The following is a 16,939-nucleotide window of genomic DNA, read 5'->3' on the forward strand; positions in this document are numbered from 1 at the left end:
CATCCACTTGTTTGGTTGTTCTTGTTCATAGCTGAATATAATTGGTATGTAGATGTGAGGGATGCACATTTACCAAATACCTAAAATTTTTTATTCTTTATGTGATTCTGTGTTCTATTTTTCGAATAAAAATCCTACTTTGAGTGTCACCCATCAAAACACCCCTTTTTTTTTTTTTTCAGGGGATGTACATTTGCCGAAGCAACTCTTTTATTTTTTTAATTTATAGGTACAATAAAAATTCAACTTATAACGTCCATTAATAATTATTGTTTTCTATCATCAAGTTAAGACACTAATTAGTTTTTTATATGAGTAGAATTTGAACCACAAATCTCCTATTCGACTCCAAGAAACTTTATTAGTGTGTGTATCCAAAACAGCAGTGAGAAAAATTACAAATAGTAGCTGCCCATGCTATCGGTAGAGATTTGCATTTTGTTTCTCAAATAAATTAATTATATATTTAATAAGTTTATGAACAAAACCGTGTTGCATGGACTTCAACTAGTTATAATTAAAACTAAATTTTAGGGAAACAAATGGTAAAAAGTAATAAGATTCAAGATTTTCCTTTTTTTTTTTTTTTTTTTAGAGTAAAAAAATAATGATTTGTTTTGTTGTTGCTTTTTTTTTTTAATATAACTTTTATAATTGATTTGTGTGTATGGTAAAAATAAAGAAATATACTGTTCGGGCTAGTGTGAATTTCCCCTTGCTTGATGGCCATGAACTTCTTCTTGTGTATGAATACATTCCCAATGGCACCGTACAACAAGGCCAATATAAGAAAATAGAATTAACCAACTTATTCAATAGTTGAGGACAGTGTTTTCATTTTTAACAAGAAGACTGGACCAGATAGTTTAAACTTCTAGAACCATCAAACAACAAACTATCTTTGAAAAAGTGAATTTTGGCACCTAACGCATTCATCAGTCATCATCTTGTTCTTATAAGGGAGGAGGTGCATTCGAGCTCAAACTCGATGGAAAAAAATTTATTACAAAACTAATCAGATAACATTAAGCATCAGCATCTCTGTTTAAAAGATTAGAAACATTTTTTTTTGTTAAAGAATTGATTGGCATGTTGTTGCCTGGGGTGCAAGACAAATCAAATACTGCTCTCATGTGACATAATGACAAGAGAAATCAAAGTATATCTCTTAACCTTAATGAGGTAAAACAAAGAGCTAAAAGCAGATGCAAAAAAGGACAATCATCAGGAAAGTTAAATACAAAATATAAATTCACTCTCCTTCCAACACAAAAAGTATACATTGCAAAGGGCAAAATATTTTTTTAACTCTACTAATCCAAGTATTTACAGACTCGAAGATTTAAGAATTACATTGTCTTGCAGAGAAGATCATTCTGGTTCACTCTCACCAAATAAACCCCAATAAGGCACACTCAGTGCTAAGAATACAGCCAGCCCCATCAAAGTACCAGTCAGGCAAATCCATGACCATATATTGTAACATTTGATTGTGCTAAGAAGGAAAAAGAAGAAAATCCATCACATTGAGGTAATCTAACTACATATGATTTTACAGCCACCTTTCCACCTCATAATCTTTGCACATTGAATTGGCATGAATCAACTTTAACTGACCAAATGATTTATGGTAAGCCTTAAAAAAATAAATAAATAAAAAGTTCCTTACTGCTGTCTGAGAATAAAAGCGAAGAAGTCACCAATAAGTAGGCAATGCAACACCAAACTGCAACTTTAGGTAACAACCTATGCTGTACCTCTACATATATCAAAAGATTGATGTAAAAATGAGACCTTGACCCATATTTAACGAATGCACAACAGTCTAATACCGATTGAAAACTTTAAATTCTATAAAAGCAAAAAGACATAACTCAACTCAATTAAGCAACATCTTTGACTCTCGTGCTTGCATCATTCGGTCATATCTAATTTCACCTATTCAGCTCCTCAGTTGAACAATAGTAAAAACATCATTTTTTTTACTTCATACTTATAAAGTTTGAACTAAGCTACCTAACTAAAATGCCTCTCCCTGCTCAAAAATCTAGAACCTATAAACATCTAAAAACCAACAGCTCTCATAACAGCCGATTGATTCTAAAGGCATTGCAGTGCATGATGTTCTTGTCATGACTCTCCACATGAAAAAACCAGACAACCTTTAAATAAACAAATCAAGTATATACAAAATCAAACGGCTAACGTTCAAGAAAAAACAACCCTTGATCTTATAAGTCCTCGGCCTCAACTCCTTGCTAATATGCACAAGCTTTTGCTCTTCCCTTGTCAACCTCATGGTGATCTGATGAGGATTCAAAAGCCCCAGTGTGTCAAACAGCTTCCCCTCCACTCTAATGTAGTCCATGGCACTGGCGCCTCTGTCAAATGTGTAATCTTCCCTCCTCCTTCTCCTACATATATGCTTCCCAATCGAATTTATCAGTGTACTCTTACCGGCATTCTGTGCCCCTATTGCCCACACATTCCCTCACTGTACTCACCATATGTGTGAGAAAATTGATTTGGTGAAAACTAATTTGCTCATCTCATTCATTGAATAAAATCCCTATATATATATATATATATATATATATATACAAGCTAAGAGATCAACTCTGTAACTAACTTAACAGACTGATGCACGTGTGAACAGAAATTAACAAATATAACAAACTATGACACGTCCTTGACTAAACTAACTAACTCTATTTACAAAAACTACATATCGTTTACTGTTCAAGTATTAGCTAAACTACATTGTCATTTAGACAGACTTGAACACATCTTGAACTGCTTTATCTCTGTAGCACGAGGCTTAATCCCTTGATGACTATTAGACCCTTCAGGCTCTGCTCTAGCTGCTGCACTGTGTGACTGTCTGAGCTGCTCTGGTGCATTAGCTGCTGCATTGTGTGACTGTCTAAGCTGCTTTGGTGTGGCAGCTGGTGAAACAGCTTGACTTGCTGCACTATCAGCACTCTTTTGCCTTTGATAATATGCACATTCGTTAACTTACTTGCCGCACCACCCTCCCTAGCTCTCTGCCTCACCCAATGCTCTAACCTCGTAGGTGACAACTCAGTTGGCGACAAATCAATCTTGGTCACCACCATCACCATCCTCGACAAATTCCCCGACTTCCCTTGCTTCAACACCTCCGAATTCTCCTCAATCGTCTCCGAAACCAGCCTCGCCACCTTCCTCGGAAACGAGCCATCGAAATCTGTAGCATCCACCACCATCAACACCACCGACCACGTCCCTCCCGTCAAAGCCAGCCACCTCCCAACTGTGTGATCAAAATCGAAATCCGGCAGCCAATTCTCCACCGTTGGATCCTTCACATTCCCGTAATGCCTCAACATATGGCATTGCGCACAAATTCCCGATTCCATATTGTGTTCCTCTTTTAGTGCATTATAGCATTAGAAGCAAGCGAATTTCTTATATTTTAAATTTTAAATAAAATAAAATTTTAAAATTTAAACATGAATATCTAAGATTATATTTAGGAAAGTCAGATCTTGATATCTACAATATAGTATTTATTATGAAAATGTTGTAAACATATTATTTCTCTATATTAAAAGAATTAATTAAAAAAAAAAGTCTTATTGTTATATTGCTATATTTGATATGGAACTTATCATAAGCCTACACAACATTTATAATACAAAATTCGCACAATTTGAAATATTACAATAATAATGTACAACATAATTAAGGATGAATCTTCTTGACAGTTTTTTTTTTTTTTTTTGGATAAAGTATTTTGATTCCCAAATAATAATAATAATAAACAGCAGCCTTCAAAACCACACTACCACATTCAACAAAAAAAAAAAGAAAATTTATTTCATCTCCAATGCACTTGCAGTTTCTATAGCAATGCTCATACGAGTTGGCCATGTGAGTGAACCTGGTGTAGCTTGATGATCATGAATATGATCAGCAACGATGCCATTGGGAATGTATTCATACACAAGAAGAAGTTCAACTTTGCTGATCCCAATCGTGACATCAATGTGAATTTCCCCTTGCTTCTGCCACCAATTGGGGAGAAACGAGTTGAAGAGCTTGGGAAATGGGTGAGAAAGGAAATCTGTGTCTGTGGATGTTGCTGCTTCAGGTCTGGGTTGGTTTGCTGTAGGACTTAAAGGAGAGGCAGTCTTAGGTGTTTGGACCTATAAAGGAGTTGATGTTGCGCTTCGCAATTCTTTAATACCTTATAGATCACAGACTTTTGAAGTTGCAGGGTTTACAGTCTCAAAAATCGTCTCCAAGGCTGATCAAGCTTTAAATAAGCAGCGTCAAAATGAAAAGAAGAGGAAACAGAGTAATCCAAAAGTATCTGTACTAGCTGAATCACCAATATTAACAGTTAGTGTGATTCAAATTCTTGTTGAGTCAGGCAGTATCATTAGAAGAAAAACAATGTGTGGAATTAACAAAAAGTTTGTGTTAACAAGTATGGATGAGGAAGACATAGTGACAAGTATGAACCTCCCTTGTGAGAGGAAGCATAAGGCTAGCAACATTGTCAAGCCACAGATGGAATGACTGACACTCATTGACAAGAAGTGTGCAAGGGAATTTATATCTGGCCATCTTTTATTTACGAACAACATTGCGTGGAATAACTAAGTCTTAATGAGAATATTGCTGTTCTGCTGGACTCAGAGCCAAAAGAAAACACAAGATGCTATGGGCAGGAATCAGGATTCTTATTTAGACAAAAGGCTTTCCCTTCTTTCTTAAAAGCATATGATCCAGCTTAAATTTATTGGTGGTGGACAAAAAGCTCTGCCCGAGTCATATTCCACCCAAAAGTCTAATACTGCCCTAGGCCATGGAAATTACTGTTAGCTTGCAGTTGGTTGTGTTTTGAAGATGGTCACTGAGAAGCTCTTGACAATGTGTATTGAGTGTCAAAGCTATTGTAACAGAGTTTTGTTTGTTGGCATAATTTTACCACCTTGTTTCTTCTTGCAAGATTTAATTATGATAAATTGATGATTCAGGTTTTATTGAATGCTGAAGCTGTGAAGTATGGACGGAGGGCATTCCCTGAAAAGTCACTCTTACACATTTGTATTATACACATTTGGAAGCTCCACTGAGTGCATGATAAGTTGTTAAACCCTTGTATCAAAAATTGATATTTAATCATATGAACTTAGTGAATGGTTCAGTTTGATGTAGTCATTAGGCCAAGGGTTCCATTTGCTGCAGTTGATCCTTTCACTAGGATGTAGCCTTGAGTCTCTTGACCTTAAATGATAAGTAATTAGTTAATTAATAAATGGGAAGGGGGAGTAAGCTCATGTCATCTTTATAAATTGCTTTTGTGCAAACCCCAAAATTGTACAGAGTGTTTTTTGTTTTCTTTTCTTATGGAAAAATTAAGGGGTTTATGCCACCATAGGTTACATAGAGGCTACATAGTGTACTCTAGAAAGGAATATAGAACAAATCATTGTATGGCCCATCATTTGTAGTTAGGGTTGTCCATGGGTCAGGTTTGTGCCCAACCCAAAACCGACCCGACAACTTCGAGTGGTAGAGTAGCTAACTGCCACCGATTGTCGAAAACCACTAGTCGAGTCAGTTTCGATTCAGGTGGATGGCAATTGGTTTCGATCGAAACTGATGAAGAGTAGCGATCTTAAACGACGGTGGAGATTTGGCTAGTTGAGTTATGGCCGGATCTGGTTGAGATTTGGCCAAATCTCAAACGACTTCATCAAGGTCTCGCTGGATCTCATAGAGATCTTACCAGATCTTGACAGAGCTCATCTGATTCGCATTTGAGAGAGAAGGGGAGGGTGATGAATGGCGAGATTTTGGAGGGGAGGTCGGTTGGACTCAATTTTTCATGTGAAGACCTGCAAATCAACCTGCCGGTTTCGGTTCCTAGAAGTGGAGACTTGTCACCAACCATCACTGACGTCAGGTCAAACGGTTTTTGATTTGGCCTAGACGATTTGGGCGGGTCAAACTTGGACACCCCTATTTGTATTTATGAAAAAAGATCAACAAAGAAGCTTCACATGGGTTTTTAACAAAATTGGAGGAAGTAGTATTCGTGTATTGTAACCACCCAAGAAAGTATTCTTTGCACACCACAAGGTCATAGAAGTTTATACTTTATATTGCTCTATTATACCCTATTATTTGTATTATTTATCCACACCTTATGTATAATATATGTTACAAGAATTCATGGTTGTTCCTTTTGAATTAATTTTTAGGCCTTCTAACTCTAAACATAATGGATTATTTATGAAGAGTCATGCTATCTTTACACCGCGGAGTCAATGCTTTATTTTATTTACCTATATTATGATAATATGATATACTTTTTTACTATATAGACTAATTCTATATTTAATCATATAGTTATGATTTACTGAAATAATAGCAAGAAAAAATATCTTAATTCAAAATAATAGTGAGAAATAATCACATCTAAGCCTAATTCTAGATTTAATATAATAGTTATATATATATATATATATGATGGTGTTATAAAAAATGCCAACTCCTAAGCTCGTCCATATGGCTCGTCCTAAGGAAATGATGGATGGCATGCAGCTTATCTGTCCAAGGTAAGCTTGTTCGTCCACAAAGTCGGTTGGACGAACTCCCTGCGTCCTGAACATGTTGAAGCTACTTATGTTTTCTTATCAGACTACAAAACACTCCCCCAATAAACGGTTGTGGAAGACAGACCCCACAAAACATAACTTCCTTGATGGTTATGGAAGTTAACTCCGAATCCTCCGAACTCCACAATGGTAGGAGAGGTAACTGTCTCAGACAAGCACTATATAAGGGCTCTTCTACGGGAAGGTAAGGCATTCAGACATTTTTCCATACAAATTGGAATTTCGAAAATACTAACTTTATCATTGGAGGATTCTTGGCAGGTCTTCCCCGGTCTCCTTTGACTTTGTGTTCATCTTTTCAAGATATTCCAAGTAACACAGATCAACGCCTGAGACATTTAGCCTTACTGATTTCCTTGTGTTCATCAATATAAAATAGTTTTGATGTGATTTGTTTGATTCTTTGTTTTGTTTTATATGTGTTAAGTTTAGGAATTGTTTTAGTTTCACTATTAATGCTTTGGGATGTCATATAAACTTCAATTTGAATTTTTTTTTTTTTAATACTTTTGGTATATGAATATTGATATAGGGGAAAAAATGTGTGACAATGAATAAGGAAGAACAAGGCAAATATGATGTAGTAAGAGTTAAGGCATTGCAATTTGCAAAGCCTATTTGTGGACTTCTTCTTTTTTCATTCTTTTTCTTTTTTACAACAAAATAAATAAATAAATAAATAATTGCTATAGATCTTGGAGTGGCGAAAGGAACAGGTATAATCTGAAAACATGGAATGATTTACAATATTTGACACATTCTGTTGACCAAAATGAAGCTCTAGCCAAGTAATACAAATATTTAAAGTAGTAAGAACTATAAGTGGAAGAAAATTTCAGCATTATGAAATAAAATGTATCAAATGGAGACAAACTACTCATAAGAATTAGGAATCTTAAAAGGCACAAATTAATGTTGTGTGACATTGTGGCAATTCATTTGTGAAAATAAAACATTCAGAAAAGCCATAGGCCCATAGCTACTTTCTATGTTGCATTGTACAACTTCAGTTTAAGAAGTTACGTATTTTTGGTATTTTAGAAGGTGCAGAAGGAGAAAGTAGAGTAGCCTTAAATTGAGTCCAAATCTTCTATCCCACTCTTCCTGCTCCACTATATATTCTACAAATAAAAACATGCCACATGTCCATCTAATTTATTAAATGCTAAATTTATGTCTTCTATTATTTTAAATATGATGAGTTATTTATTTATTTATTTTAGAAAATTGAAATAATAGAAGACATAAATTTAGCATTTAATAAATTAGATGGACATGTGGCATGTTTTAATTTGTGGAGTATATAGTAGAGCAAGAAGAGTGAGACAGAAGATTTGGACTCCCTTAAATTGCACATCCTTATTAGTTTATGTAGTTCGAAGATATGATTCCTTATGCTCCAAAGAGTGAAGGAGGTTGTGTCAGTGACTCAATATAAGAGTGATTTCTTAGCCTAAGGTTTGTGCCAATGACGTGATATGAGAATAATCTGTGCTTGACATATTGTTCTTTGTAACTTTTGCTACTTTTCTTGTAAGGAATAGACAGATGCCTAGGGTGGTATTTTAAAGTTTTATTATTTAAGATCCAAAAAAGATGTTGATATTTTTCTCAAGGAATTTTTCTAGATGTTTCATTTGTATTTTTTAAAAGGTTTTGATATTTGGAATTTGTACACAAATGTTTGCTTGCTTTGTAGGGTTTGGTGTTATTGTCACACAAGAAGCTTATTGGGGAGAAGCTTGCAAAAGAGGAGGCTGAAAAAAATGTCAAGCAAGAGGCCAAAAAGAAAAAATACTTGATAAAAAGTCTGTTATACTCGACTACATTATTCAAGAGCTACTGCTACATTAAGGGTCTATTTGGTTGGAGGAGTGGAAAAATGGGAGGATAGAAATTGGGGAGAGGATAGAAAAATGGGAGGATAGTTTTCTCCCATATGTGTTTAGTTGGGAGGTGGAAAAGTGGAGAGATAGAAAACTTACATGTTTGGTTAAGAAGAAAAATGAGAGGATGGAAAATGAAATGGTATAAATTTACAATTATGTCCCCATTAAATAAAACAAAAAAAAAAAGTAGCATTTTTTTTATTAAAAAAATTTTGTATGGACACTTAAAAAAAAAATTAAATAGCAAAAGCCAAAGGAAGATGAGCATAAAATAAAAATAAAACACTACTGACAAGTACAAGAAAAGCAAAAAAAAAAAAAAAAAAAAAAAAAAAAAAAAAAAAAAAGGAAAAGGAACAGGAAAAAGAAAAAGAAAAAAGCAAATGGCATACCAAAAAAAAAAAAAAAAAAAAGCACACTTATGTACTGTACACATGGGCATTTTGATCAGCCCACATTGAGTTTTTCTCCCTCCCTAGCGCCCCCCCCCCCCCCCCAAATTTCTCCCCATTTTAGGGAGAAAGCATTTTGGTTGGCCTAGGGAGAAAACACCTGGACCCCACCATCTCTTTTCCCTCTCCCTCTCCCAACCAAACACTTTTCAAAAAGTTTCCCTCCTCATTTTCTTTCCATCATCCCTAAAATTCACTCAACCAAACACACTCTAAGGCTGCATCAATTAAGTGCTTCAAAATTTAGAGATACAATACTCATTGATGTATATTTACTATAATAACTGTTAGAGCACAATCATTAAGTGTGCCAAATATTTGACATTTGGCACACCAAAAAACCTCTCACATGAGGTGTCCTAAATGCCAAATAATTTGGCATGGATGAATATTACTGTTCCAAATTTGGAACGGTACAATCACAAATGCTATAATAAAAATTTCTTTTTTTCTCTTTCCTCTCTCTTTCTTCTTTCTTTTTTCTTCTCCAGTCTCTCTTCTTTGTCACTCTCTTTTTTCTTTCTCCTTTCTTTCTCTCCTATCATACGTTTATATATGATATGGAGAGTAGAGAGAAGAGAAGTGGTGGATGGGTTTTCAAAGAGTAGAGAGAAGAAAGATGGTGGTTGGATTCTAGTTTTAAGTACAGAGAGAGAGAGAGAGAGGGTGGTTGGATTCTAGTTTTAAGTACAGAGAGAGAGAGAGAGAGAGAGAGAGAGAGAGAGAGAGAGAGAGAGGCTTTTTAGAGAAATTAATAAATGAAATTTTTATTAGTTTATATTATTTTAATGTGAAGTATCGTTAAAATATAACATTTGATGTAGAGTTTATTTTAAAATTGTGTGATAAAATAGATAAAATAAATTTTTTTGTGTTAAAATGGCATTTGGGATAGTTCAACTGATGTTAGTGCTCTTAGCAAATATTAAAATAGTTAGCATTGTACTAAGATTACTGTTTTTTCTTTGATGTTCAATGAATCATATTGAGACAAACAAATTTAATTTTATGCAACACTTAAACAAATGAAATCATTTTAAGTTCAAGCCTAAGATGGACTTGGCATTGTATGAAAGTTGAGGAATGTCTTGATTTGGTTGGATGAAACTTTATGATTTAGCTAAGCCAGTATTTTTTTGTATTGCTGATTTTTTTCCCCATTTAAATAGTAATATTGCTACAATAATTTGATGATTTGGTAATTTGGTAGATTAGAGTCTCATACATTCCTTTTTTTTTTATAAAAAAAAATGAGATCTCAAATTTCACATGCCTTTTTTTCCTCTTTTAGATAATGATATTATTACTTTGCTATTTTTTCACTGTTTGGTTGATGGGAAATTGTGAGAAAAGAAAAAGCGATGAATTACATTTGAAATTAAAGCCCAGCTCATGATTTGTATCATTTTTATTTGGAATATGCAACATGCTTTTGCTTCTTTTGCACACGTTTAAATATTTAATTAAGAAATGAGAAGTGGATGATGTTTCATCATATTATCTTCACTCTCGCAGAACAGAGAAAGCCCATGAACTAGAAATATAACAATACGCCAAAAGAAAGATAAACCCATTTCTTTGTTTTGTTTAAAATACCCAGAGAGACAAGAGTCTACGGAAATTTTGAAACAACTCTGAAATAGAAGTATTCATATATTTCACCATAAATTGCATTCCATTGTCAGAACGGTCTGTTTACCCCGTCTCCTACTTCACAAGTGACAATGGATCAGAAGACATGTCTATGTCCCTGTAGTGCCCACCACGTTATGATTTTTTCGAAGATGCCAAAAAAATTTTGAACTCTTTTAAACGGGTTTCCACCTATTTTTCGCAAATCCTGTAAACTTTACAAAAGATCTTTTTTCTTTTTTTTTTTCTTTTTTTTTTTTTTTTAAGAAAGAGATAATTACAATATGTTGCTAACTCTACGGTTCAAATATTTTCTCCTCTAAATTCCCATGTATTTTGTGCATAGAATGTGCCAATTTAGTTACATAGCCTTTAACTTACAAAAAATTGTAGTATACCATAAAGCAAACCTTTTTGTTTAATGATGAGAGACGCATATTGCTAATTTTTTTTTTTTTTTATCTTTTGAAATTTCAAATCTTCTATCCTAATTTTTCTTCACCATTCTATACTCTACGGACATTGACTCAAGCGTGTGATGCATTCGTAAGAATCTTGGACTGACTCATACTAGCAAGTCTAGGAGTTGCCTGATTCGAATAGTACATCAGGCAAGCAGAGATGTTGAGTACCAAACAGTGCCTCAAACTATGAAATCTGCGGAGTCAAGTAGGTCAGGTCTTTCTCAAAAAAAAAAGTAGGTCAGGTCAAATAACGCGTAAGGCTCATTTTCGTTCATAAAAATAAAAATAAAAAATTATACACGAGAATTAGAGAGCCAACACTGCAACTCGTACCTCATGGACTAGTTGACGGTTCAAACCAGCCGCAAAGATTTCCTTCCCCAATTTTTTGAGCATTTATTAGAGGTTTTGAAGGAGTCAAATCTCTTTATGTTGTTGGTCAATGGGGAAGATGAGTAGGAAACTCCCCAGTAGGCACAGACCATGCTTCACATGGCTACCCCACCTTGCTCTAAAGTCAGTCTGGTTTCACAGGTCTTCGTATCCCACTACCGAGTCAACTGGAGTGTTAATCAGAGAAACTACATGTTATATGGTGAAGAAACGAGAAAATAAGTCATACGAATACGTTGTTTTTGTTTTAGAATCATAGATTCTTGTTTTTTTTTTTTTTTTCCTGTGAATCGAGAATTTTGGAATGGCTTCTGTCTCTCTGTTTGCTTTTTTTGTTCTCTCACACCTCGCGCTGCTTCACTCAGCTGAAGAAGGAGGAGGAAAGCGAGAACACCCATATTGTCTGCCCTTTCAATGTGGAAAATTAGGTAACATTAGCTTCCCATTCACCGAAGTCCCACACCTATTCCCATTTTGCAGTTTAATGCAAGTAGAGTGTGACGAAACACATCCGATGATCAAGTTGCCACTGGCCGACCATTGGAGTGAAAGACTATATGAAGTTATAAACATCTCTCACACTAACACCACACAACACATCCGTGTCAAGGACTTTTGGCTTTCGGAATACTTGAAAACCAATAAATGCGAGAGTTTAGACAATTTTGCTTTTCCCAACTCTCCATTTATCTCTTTTAAACTCACCACACCCAGTCGGACCCTATTCAAATGCAATCACGCTCTTTATGGTACTGCCCATAGAAATTTTAAAAACGTGACCTGCAGAGATCACTATGATTTCTACTATAGTCCTTCAAACGAGGCTTCTCAGAGTTCTCCTTCAGGATGTTTATATATTCAGCTGCCAGTAAACGAGACTTCACATAAAGATGAACTGAATTTAATTGCTGAGTTCGACCTTGAATTGCATGTATATGATGATTGTAGCAGTTGTCATGGTAAAGAAGGAAAAGGTATAGAATTTAGAATAACACAAAAATGTTTTGTTGCGCACACACGTCCATTCATGAACATGGGTATGAACTCCTTTATTTATTTTTTATGCTGAAGTTGATCCTAATACATGTGTTGCTACTATTTCTGTTCCATGCCTTAATCCACTCCGCAGCGATAGCTTTAGTTGATTTGGAGTAGTTTCAAATTTAGGTTATGAGAGTGATAGAAATAACTTAGTTTCAGTGAAACCTATGATCGGGTATGTCTGAACTGGTTTTGAAAGTGCTTTGCCTAAGAGCAATTACATCAACTTGGGCATAATTGTGCAAAATAGAAAAACTAACTACTTTTACACAATTTGAGCAAAAAAACTCCCACACCAGCTTGTGCATAATTATGCATTTATGCACAATTGCTACAATAACCGTGCATATATGCATAGTTATTGTAGCATGTGTATATGTTATTTTATTAATTTCCGTTCGCACCTTTTTTTCTCTCTCTCTTCTCCATGCACAACCAACGAACTCAATTTTCCTCTCCTCATCTTCTTTTTCCTCAGATGCACACAAACCCACCCACCCACACCCACACACAAACACATCCACATAGAGATACACAAACACACTCACACACAAACAAACCCACACGGACAAACCAACAGAGAGACAAATCGGAGCTCATGGGTCTTGACCGGTGCTTGATCGGAGCTAGTGGGTCTTGACCGGTGCTTGACTGGAGCTCGTGGGTCTTGATCAGTGCTTGGCTGGAGCTCGTCTTGATCGGTGCTTGTGGAACGATCGGAGCTCGTGGGTCTTTTGCTTGAACTGAGCTTGACCGAGATGGGTCTTGCCTGATCGGATCGGAGCTCGTGGGTCTTTTGCTTGAACGGAGCTTGACCGAGATGGGTCTTGCCTGATCGGAGCTAGGGAGATCTGACCGAGGGGGAGAGTTGATGGGTACAGAGAGCTGATGGGTATAGAGATGGATGGAGATGGGTACAGAGAGAGAGCAAAAAATCAAAAAATGGGTAGAGAGAGAGAGAGGGCGCGCGTATATAAAGTGGTAGTTGAGGGAAATAATAAAAAATTTGAGAAGAGTGAATATTTTATTGAAATATCTTGTAAAATAGATAAACTGATGTGAATGTTTTGTAAAAGTGATGGTATAAAATAGAAAAAAGTAAGTTTTAAGTGTAAAATAGACGGAAACTTATACACGAGCTGATGTAATTGCTCTAGCACTGTTAAGATTTCAAAGGATGCCAATTTAAAGCTGTCACTTCTTTCTTCATTGTTGAAACTAACAACAGTTTTGTATTTATCTGCTGTTGCAGAGAATAAAAACAACAACAAAGTGGTGATACCATTAGGTAAGATACATCTTCAATCATATTTCTTGTTGACATTGATTGTATCATTTCATGCGAAAATAATTTCTCCTATTTCTGCTATAAGTTTTGTTACTGGGTCCATTTTCTCCACTACTATAATCCTAGAAGATGGCCTTGTGCCTTAAATACAATGATGGTTCATAAGGATAACGTCACATGACCCACAAAAGATGTTGTCAATATTTAAATTTCTTCCCATAAGTTCCTTTGTGACTTTCATTAGAAAAATTTTATATCTCTTGAATTCCTCCATTGCTGCCCTTCAGTCAGAACTTAACTCCAATTCCCTTCTCTGCTTTAGCTGTTGGATGCGCAGTCTTCTTCATGATTATCATGTTCTTTATTTTCTGGCACCTTTACAAGAAAAAATATCCTTCTTCAAACCTGCTATCAAGGAATACATATTCTGATCCATCCTCAAGATCAGAAGTGGAGGGGAGGAGTGTCTACTTTAGAGTCCCTGTTTTCTCTTACAATGAACTTGAAAAAGCCACCAATAATTTTCATGTTGAAAAGGAACTTGGGAGTGGAGGATTCGGAACTGTTTATCATGGTAAGGTGACTAACTCATTGAATCAATTTCTAGATCACAGTATAAACTTTCTTAACAAAAGGGTAAAGAAAAATATGTGAAAATAAAAAAGAAAGACCTGACATGCTATTTTTCTCAACTAGGCAAACTCCATGATGGGAGGGAAATTGCAGTCAAGCGCTTATATGGGCACAACTATAGACGAGTAGAACAATTCATCAATGAAGTTGAAATCCTAACACGATTGCGCCACAAGAATCTTGTCTCCCTTTATGGCTGCACTTCACGCCAATGCCATGAACTTCTTCTTGTGTATGAATACATTTCCAATGGCACCGTTGCTGATCATATTCATGGCCATCAAGCTACATCAGGTTCACTCACATGGCTAACACGTATGAGCATTGCTATAGAAACTGCTAGTGCATTGGCTTACCTCCATGCTTCTGACATCATACATCGCGACGTAAAGACTAACAACATCCTTCTTGATGACAATTTCTGCGTCAAAGTTGCTGATTTTGGGCTTTCCCGGCTGTTCCCTAACGATCTCAGCCATGCCTCAACAGCTCCTCAAGGGACACCAGGCTACGTTGACCCGGAATATGGCCAATGCTACCAGCTTACTAGTAAGAGTGATGTCTACAGCTTTGGGGTTGTCCTCATGGAGCTCATATCATCACTGCCAGCCGTTGATATATTTAGGCAAAAGCATGAAATCAATTTGGCTAAATTAGCTGTAAGCAAGATTGAAAAGTGTGCATTCCATGAGTTGATCGACCCACATCTTGGATTTGAGTCAGATGATGGAGTTCGAACAATGACCATTTTGGTTGCAAAGTTAGCTTTTCAATGTCTGCAACAGGACAAGGAAATGAGGCCTTCCATGGATGAGGTATTGGAGGCTTTAAAGAAGATTCAAAGTGGTAAGGATGCTCATGAGGATCAAGAGATGGCATATGATGATGGTGGGATCCTTAATGTACAGCAACCAGCTTCACCCGATCGTGATGAGGTTCGAGTGTTAAGGAATAAGCGGCTGCCACTTTTACCCGAGGATGTAACCGAGTGATGTAACCAATTTTTGGACTAGTAGGTCCACTACACCTAATGCCAAGAGTAATTTTTAGGTATTCACCATATATATACCGGGAGTACCTAAGTATTTTCCCTAATGTCAGTAGTTGAAATTTCATTTTCTTTTCATCCACTTGTTTGGTTGTTCTTGTTCATAGCGGCATATTTTTTGTATATAGATGTGAGGGATGCACATTTACCAAAATACCTAAAAAAATTTATTCTTTGTGTGATTCTGTGTTCTATTTTTCAAATAAAAATCATACTTTGAGTGTCACCCATCAAAACACCTTCTTTTTTTCAAGAAATGTATATTTGCTGAAGCAACTCTTTTATTTTTTTAATTTATAGGTACAATAAAAATTCACCCTAGCTATGACGTCCATTAATAATTATTATTCTTTATCATCAAATTAAGACACTAATTAGTTTTTAGTATAAGTAAAATTTGAACTACAAATCTCCTATTCGACTCCAAGAGACTTTATTAGTGTGTTTATTCAAAACAACATTGACAAAAATTACAAATAATAGCGGCTCATGCTATCTGTAGAGATTCACATTTTTTTTCTCAAATAATTATATATTTAATAAGTTTATGAACAAAACCGTGTTGCATAGACTTCAGTTATAACTAAAACTAAATTTTAGGGAAACAAATGGGAAAAAGTAGTAAGATTCAAGATTTTCCTTTTTTTTCTTTTTTTAGAGTAAAAAAAAAATGATTTGTTTTGTTGTTTCTTTTTTTTTTTAATATTAGTTTTATAATTGATTTGAGTGTATGGTAAAAATAAAGAAATATTTCGTTCTGGCCAGTGTGAATTTCCCCTTGCTTGATGGCCATGAACTTCTTCTTGTGTATGAATACATTCCCCATGGCACCGTACAACAAGGCCAGTATAAGAAAATAGAATTAACCAACTTATTCAATAGTTGAGGTCAGTGTTTTCATTTTTAACAACAAGACTAGACCAGATAGTTTAAACTTCTAGAACCATCAACCAACAAACTATCTTTGAAACAGTGAATTTTGGCACCTAACTCATTCATCAGTCATCATCCTGTTCTTATAAGGGAGGAGGCGCATTCGAGCTCAAACTCGATGGAAAAAAAAAATTTTATTACAAAACTAATCAAATAACATTGAGCATCAGCATCTCTGTTTAAAAGCTAGAAACATTTTTTTTTTTTTTTTTGTAAAGAATTGATTGGCATGCTGTTGCCTGGGGTGCAAGACAAATCAAATGCTGCTCTCACGTGACATAATGACAAGAGAAATCAAAGTATATTTCTTAACCCTAATGAGGTAAAATAACAAGCTAAAAGCAGATGCAGAAAAGGACAATCATCAGGAAAGTTAAATACAAAATATAAATTCACTCTCCTTCCAACACAAAAAATATACATTGCAAAGGGCAAAATATTTTTTTTAACTCTACTAATCCTAGTATTAACAGACTCGAACATTTAAGAATTACA

The 16,939-nt window shown here is 35.3% G+C and overlaps 1 protein-coding gene across 1 annotated transcript; it reads left to right on the forward strand.

Moving 5' to 3' along the window:
* The first annotated feature begins 11,683 nt into the window (after positions 1-11,683).
* Positions 11,684-15,514, forward strand: LOC115977911 (LEAF RUST 10 DISEASE-RESISTANCE LOCUS RECEPTOR-LIKE PROTEIN KINASE-like 1.1). The gene is made up of 4 exons (XM_031099946.1): positions 11,684-12,475; positions 13,795-13,830; positions 14,153-14,404; positions 14,527-15,514. Exons 1-4 carry the CDS (start codon positions 11,806-11,808, stop codon positions 15,453-15,455), a joined length of 1,887 nt encoding a protein of 628 aa, XP_030955806.1. The 5' UTR covers positions 11,684-11,805; the 3' UTR covers positions 15,456-15,514.
* Positions 15,515-16,939: the final 1,425 nt, after the last annotated feature.

This window comes from Quercus lobata, chromosome 1 (assembly GCF_001633185.2).
Source record: "Quercus lobata isolate SW786 chromosome 1, ValleyOak3.0 Primary Assembly, whole genome shotgun sequence".
In the NCBI taxonomy this organism is placed as follows: Eukaryota; Viridiplantae; Streptophyta; class Magnoliopsida; order Fagales; family Fagaceae; genus Quercus; species Quercus lobata.

What these genes read in the sequence shown, in the direction of transcription:
- LOC115977911 (XM_031099946.1), top strand. Translation starts at nt 11,806, where the DNA reads ATGGCTTCTGTCTCTCTGTTTGCTTTTTTTGTTCTCTCACACCTCGCG. An exon ending in TCATGGTAAAGAAGGAAAAG is followed by an intron (nt 12,476 to 13,794) that starts GTATAGAATTTA and finishes CTGCTGTTGCAG; the next exon opens with AGAATAAAAACAACAACAAA. An exon ending in CAAAGTGGTGATACCATTAG is followed by an intron (nt 13,831 to 14,152) that starts GTAAGATACATC and finishes TCTCTGCTTTAG; the next exon opens with CTGTTGGATGCGCAGTCTTC.